This window comes from Gastrolobium bilobum, unplaced genomic scaffold (assembly GCF_033153095.1).
Source record: "Gastrolobium bilobum isolate Gb01-03AN ecotype WA unplaced genomic scaffold, APGP_CSIRO_Gbil_v1 utg207651, whole genome shotgun sequence".
NCBI classification, from domain to species: Eukaryota; Viridiplantae; Streptophyta; class Magnoliopsida; order Fabales; family Fabaceae; genus Gastrolobium; species Gastrolobium bilobum.
This window is the reverse complement of record NW_026896048.1, coordinates 1,387-8,273: the sequence shown is the minus strand read 5'-3', so window position 1 is coordinate 8,273 and position 6,887 is coordinate 1,387. Positions and strand designations below refer to the sequence as shown.

Below are 6,887 nucleotides of genomic sequence, written 5' to 3'. Positions count from 1 at the left end.
AAAATGATTGAGAGGAAAACTATTTATCCAATAGTTCATTTTAGGAACATTAGCATTTATGTTTAATTTCATAGTTTGATGAGCTTAGATTTTATTTTATTTTTGTGAAACCATCGGAACTTACTGGCATAGGCATCAGATATGTGTCAGCTACATGCATAGTTAAATGAAGACTTTCTAACCTATGGCACACATGGCACAGAGAAGAGAGAGTCCAATCTTTATTTCTTATTTATTATTTCTTACATTTAGTTGCGACATGGATACACTTATCCATGTAGTTTACATGGTCTGCCTTTAGCAACAATCGCAAGTAAGCTCAAAGTTACAACACATGCGGGTGCAAGATCTATTTACTCTTACACTCCAGCCTCTGCCATCCCCTCCTCCATGTTCATGTGGGACACTTGTCGATGATTGGGACTGTGGTGTAGCCTGAGGAACTGTGTCTCTTACGGCGTTGACGAAAATTATAAGCTTTTGACCATTTTTACAGCTGTCAACATTTCCACTAATAAAGAAAAAGTGACCCAACCTGTCCAAAAGGAAAGTTGAATTCCCACCATCCATCTTATGAATGGGATTATTGTTGTTACATGAAAAATAATCCTCTTTCTTCACCACCAGAACTGAATCGTCCCCTTTCTTGTACTTAAAATCTGCATGCATCCAAAATAGAACATGAATATATATTATAACCCTTTTATGTATCCTTATTTCTATATAAAGATAAAATTAATATAATTAGACTTACATATAATGCCATTGACATGAAACCTGTTTTCTTGAGCCCGTTGATTATAATATTCAGAAGGTTCCACAACCCAACCATCTTTACCACCAACAGAAAATTCTTTTGCTGCTGCCTGAGATGAGGATGATGAGCTAAAAAGCAACATTGGTATCATCAAAAGCAAAAGCCTGAGAAATTGGTTAGATATTATATTACCAAATCCTACCATTTGCACACGGTAGAAAAAAGATTGAGAGGAGATAATATATGAAGATTGAAAGGTGATATCTGACTGGCTATTGCTAAGAAGAGAATGCCATATATAGGGTGGGGTGAGAGATATAATAATATATAAGGGATGAGGATTGAGAGGAGATAACTGTTGTTGACTAGAGCATGGAAAATGCTTTCCAATGGGTTAAACATTTGTTGGAAATGGCATGAAATTAGATGCAGTGTCAGAAAAATTGAGCGTTTTGAAAGATGTATTATATAAAAATACATGTGTGTTGACTGATGAATATAATTTAATTTTATATATGTGGACTGATGACTTTAATATAATTTTAAAAGAATTATTAAAATAATATAATTCTTTTGGGAAAATAAATAATATATTTTTAAAAAGAGAAAGTGAGTACAGGTGTAGGATCTGATCATATTTGTGAGGTTGGAATGATTAAAAATAGTCAAATCATATTATTTTAATAATTATTTTTTAAATTATATAATTATATTAATTATTCAGCAATAATTTCAAACAGTATTATATTAATTTACACATGGCGACATCTTGGGGACTCAATGCTAATCCTTATCTTAGTTTTATGGGGTTTGAATGATTAAAAAATAGTTAAACAATTTTTTCAATAATTTTTTTAAAATTATTTTTTAAATATGTATGAAAATTGAAAGTAGGTAACTGTGTGCAGAAAAAAATGGGAGAGTTACGTCCTCTTATTTGAAACAAAATAATAAAATTTAATAGAGATAGAGGAAATTTAAAGCTAACATTAATAATGAGGGAGAGAAAAGGTCATTTAAACTTAATGGAGAGAGAGATAACTTTTTAATTTTTTATTATTAAATTTAATGGAGAGAGAGAGAAGTTTTTAATTTTTTATTATTAAATTTAATGGAGAGAGAGAAGTTTTTAATTTTTTATTATTAAATTTAATTGTATTAATTTAAAAAGATAATAATATATTAAAGAAATCAATTATATCAGAAATTGCTCATTCAGAACTCTCGCATCAGACAAACAAATGAAAATCCCGTATACATATTGCTACTTTCACAGGGAAGTTCATTTTGGTAATTGAAACAATTATGTATTTGCTCTATTCTATCATGTATGAAATATATAAATTTTTCTGATGGCTCCTCCTACAATTGTTTCAAAGACATTAGATCATTTTCCATGAAACAAAAGTGTAATTAAGAGAAAAAGACAAAATAAATTACTGACTAATTTTTTTGTAATTGAAGATACGAGGGATCCATATGCTAGTATAAAGATATGATACTTTCTTTCTAACTTAAATTTTTTTTTTTTCTGTCTTGAAACCCAAAAATTATGTTATTTTAGAGTTTGAGAGATTTGTTGATAAATTTAATTCTCTCTTACAATTGAAATTTATTAAAAACATCTACTTTTTTTTTCAAATCCCAAAATAATAGATTGCTGAAAGTAACTTTATCAGTTATGACAGAAAAATATTAAATGCATTTTAAAATAAAATAAAATTCTATGAAATATATAAGTTCATAAGATTTCATCAGATTTGAAAATGTTAATACTTTTTTTAGCTACTTTATTAATTTAATTTGGTTTGATTTTAGTGTAAAATATTTGTACTTAATCATACATTACTAAGTTTAACTATGACATTAACTACTTCAAAAGTCGCATTTGATGAGAGAATAAAAAATGAGACACACGTTGTTGTAGATTTGTAGATAGAGGTGTTAATAGGTCGAGTCAGACCGTACTTTGATCCTAAAATGTTAAGTTTGTGTTTAAATGTGTAAGTTTGACCTAGCCTGTTACCTGTTATGAATATAATTATCGACCTGTGACCTATTTTATTTAAAAAAAATAAAAGCTAGGTTTAGCCTGTTAAAATAAATAATACAACAAAAATTTATCCAAACAGAATATACGATCAACAACATTAATAATTTAACAAAGATTCATAAATTCAATTTATATCCAAATATAATAACATAGAACAAAATAATTCAAAAAGTTTGTTTAACTAATAAAATGGAGTGAAATGGGCTGAAGAGAGAGAAAGAGGGCTATTATGAATTTATCAGTAGTATAAAAGTATAAAATAAAAAAATGTATTAAAAAAAAAAGTATAAAATAAAAATAGAAGCTAGTACACTATGTCAGCCTGAAACGCTCTAAGGCCGAACATTTGAATCGAAACCTGAAACCTTTTTGTTAAACGAGCTTTTATACAACTTGGTTCCAACAACCAAGGTTAGACATGTAAGTCTAGGCCTTCACGGGTCAAAAGCCTTTGGTTTGTGAAGGGATTGGTATTGGGGAAGGGAAGGATAGAAAAGAATAGAGAAGAGGAAAAGAAGATTGACCAAATTAATCTATGATTCTCATTGATCGTTTTCTTGAAATAAATAACCTAGCAATCCTAATTTGTAAAGGACTAAATAACTAACAATCCTAAATTGCTGTTAACTGGGAATTTAAATAACTGAAAGATAAAAGCTATTATCTAGGAAACTAAATAACAGAAGGATAAAAGAATAATCTTCCTACTAATTGCAATAAAGTCTTATCCTAATAAAATAGAGCTTAATTAAATAAATAATCTTTGAAGTGGGCTGGAATTGTTGTTGCACGTTTGGGCCTGTATGCTTCATTCCCCACCTCATCAGAACAAGCCTTGTCCTCACGGCCCAGTATAGGTGAAACGCTTGTGGGCTGATTGAGGAAGACAGACTGAGGCTGGGTCTCCTGCTCTGTTTGCGGCCCAGTGGCATGGTGGTCCCAGGGATTATCTTGAAGAAGCTGACTTGGCAAGCAGGCATTGGCTGGAAATCCGCGTAGACAATTCTGATTGGTGCGTGTATGATGTGCCTTATCACCTCGGCCAGCATTGGATTCCCCATGGAGTGGTCCCTGTGAACCTTGGGCAGTGGGAATTTCTTGTGCAGTGTGCGCTGACCCATGTGAGTGACCAGTGGATATTGCAATGTCTCTTGGTGCCTTCTTGTGTGTCGAACCGGAGTCCGCGCCAGCGTGCAACGACGCTTGAGTTTCTTGGGTCGCGTGAAATGTATCTTCACGAGGTACAGCAGAGGCTCTTGAGCAGAGTGTAGGGCTGGTGGAGCGGATGTTACTTGTGACAGCTGGTAACACGCCTTCAGTAGCCTTTGAATCGTTGCCCTCTTCATTCCATCTTTCTAAATATTTTTCATCTTCCCATGTAGCAGCTTCTTGAGGAAGATTAGTCCATTGGATAAGCAGCTGGGTGATTGGTCGTCCTTGACGCCACACCTTGCGGGTCGCAAGTATAGTGTGTGGAATATGGATGAGGTCTTCAGTATCAATGGAGGTTGGGTATTGTGGAGGGGGTCTGTCCTTACGGTGATAAAATGGTCGTAGTAAGGAGATGTGGAAGACTGAATGAAGTTTGGCGTCCGGTGGTAACTCTAGTCGGTACGCCACCTTTCCTATCTGTTCTAGTATTTTGTACGGTCCATAGAACTTGGGAGCTAACTTCTGTGATGAACGGCCACGCAGGGAAAGTTGCCGGTATGGTTGTAAACGAAGAAGGACCAGATCTCCGATGTTGAAGGTAAACTCGCATCTTTTCTTGTCAGCTTGAGTTTTCATTGCATGTTGTGCCTTTTTTAAGTGTTCTTTTAGATTTTGCAGAACTGAAACTCGATGATGCAGTGTTGAATCAACGGCTTCAAGTGGTGATGTTCCCAACGAATACCGTAGTGGACACGGTGGAGGTTTGCCAAACGTAGCTTCGAACGGAGATGTACCTATGCTGCGATTGTATGCAGTATTGTAGTGATACTCTGCCAAAGGTAAAATTTTTAACCATTCTCTCTGCTTTTCAAACGTATATGCTCTGAGAAACTGTTCTAACGTTCGATTGACTCTTTCGGTTTGTCCGTCGGACTGGGGGTGGTACGCCGAACTGTAACGAAGTTGTGTGCCTTGGAGTTGGAATAAAGATTTCCAAAAAGCGCTGAGAAAAATAGGGTCACGGTCTGTGATGATGGACTTTGGTGTGCCATGTATTTTGCCCACATTATCCCAAAAGACTTGTGCAACTTTGGAGGCAGTATATCGGTCTGGAAGTGGAATAAAATGTGCTCCTTTGGTGAGACGATCCACGACCACGAGGATGACAGAGATTCCTTGGACTGGTGGCAGATGTGTGATGAAGTCCATTGTTAGCTCGGACCAAATTTCTGTAGGAGGTGCAATTGGCTGCAACAAGCCATAAGGTGAGTGATTAATGGGTTTCACTCTTTGGCGTACTTCACAAAATTTCACAAATTCTTGTACATCTTTTCTGACTGTTTTCCATGTGTAAAATGTGCATAAACGAGACAATGTCCTCCTGACTCCTGCATGTCCACCTATGGGTGCTGAATGGAACTCTTTCAACAGACTTGGGATTAATGAAGAGTGTTCAGGCAGAAAGACACGACCACGGTGGAGTAGTAGTCCATTTTTAATATCCCAGTTTCCCTTTTTTTCTTTGGATGACTGTATGTCCCCCATTAATTTTGCTGCATAAGTGTCTGCTTGTAATTCCTTCTGTAATACTGGTAGATAGTGAGAACTGGGTGTGGATAATGATGTTAATCGTGCGACTGGGGTTTCACTAACCCCTTGAAGTTGCCTGGATAATCCATCAGCAGCAGCATTAGTGATGCCAGATTTATAAGTGATTGTGTACTGGTATCCTAGTAATTTCGCCAGAAATTGCTGCTGTTCTGGTGTTTGGATCACTTGAGACATCATATGGTGTAAACTCTTGTGATCAGTTCGTATGATAAAACTGGATCCCAAAAGATATTGCCTCCATTTGCTGACTGCCGCGGTAATTGCATACATTTCTCTGATGTATGTGGATTGGTTTTGCATACGTGGAGATAATTTTTTACTAAAATAAGCAATCGTACGGTCATCTTGAAGCAAAACTGCCCCAATACCTGAACCCGACGCATCTGTTTCAATTGTAAATGGTTTACTGAAATTTGGCAGCATTAAAATGGGCGCTTCAGTGAGACGCTTCTTTAGATCTAGAAAAGCCGTGTGAGCCTCGTGTGTCCAATTGAATTCACCTTTGGTAAGTAGGTCCGTAATTGGTGACGCAATTTTGGCATATCCTTTAATAAAACGTCTATAATATCCAGATAAACCCAAAAAAGCGCGTACCTGTGTAATAGTCTTAGGAGTTGGCCATTCTGATACTGCCTTTATTTTTTCTGGGTCAGGTGCGACGCCTGCGCCGGAAACAATGTGTCCCAGAAAGTGTATAGAGTTAGTAGCAAAGGCGCATTTAGAAATTTTGGCATATAGGCAGTGTGAGCGTAATGTTTCCAGAACTGTAAGTAAATGTTGAACATGTTCTGTCAAATTAGGACTATAAACCAGAATATCATCAAAAAATATGACGACAAAACGCCGTAAGTATGGTGCAAATACTTCATTCATCGTAGCCTGGAAGGTGGAAGGTGCATTTGACAAACCGAATGGTAAAACCAAGAATTCAAAGTGTCCATGATGTGTACGAAATGCTGTTTTGTGGATGTCATCAGAGTGCATGCGAATTTGGTGGTATCCAGACCGCAAGTCCAGTTTAGAGAAAACCGTAGCTCCATGGAGTTCGTCTAGTAATTCGTCCACTGTGGGTATAGGAAATTGATCCCGCACAGTGATGGCATTCAGAGCCCGATAGTCCACACAAAAACGCCAAGTGCCATCCTTCTTTTTGACTAATAAAACAGGAGAACTGAATGGCGATTGACTTGGACGAATAATACCGGACTTAAGCATTTCCTTACATAGTTTTTCAATTTCATTCTTTTGGAAATGAGGGTAACGGTAAGGTCTAACTTGGACAGCTTTAGAATTGGGGAGTAGAGTAATATGATG

At 36.2% G+C, this 6,887-nt stretch overlaps 1 protein-coding gene across 1 annotated transcript; it reads right to left on the bottom strand.

The window, feature by feature from the left end:
• Positions 1-297: 297 nt before the first annotated feature.
• On the bottom strand, positions 298-962 carry LOC133297441 (early nodulin-like protein 1). The gene is made up of 2 exons (XM_061496586.1): positions 755-962; positions 298-659 (listed from the first exon to the last, which is right to left on the bottom strand). Exons 1-2 carry the CDS (start codon positions 960-962, stop codon positions 298-300), a joined length of 570 nt encoding a protein of 189 aa, XP_061352570.1.
• Positions 963-6,887: the final 5,925 nt, after the last annotated feature.

Coding starts and splice junctions, on each gene's coding strand:
- LOC133297441 (XM_061496586.1), bottom strand. CDS start 962: ATGGTAGGATTTGGTAATATAATATCTAACCAATTTCTCAGGCTTTTG. Junction 660..754: donor TCATGTCAATGGCATTATAT/GTAAGTCTAATT, acceptor GGATGCATGCAG/ATTTTAAGTACAAGAAAGGG.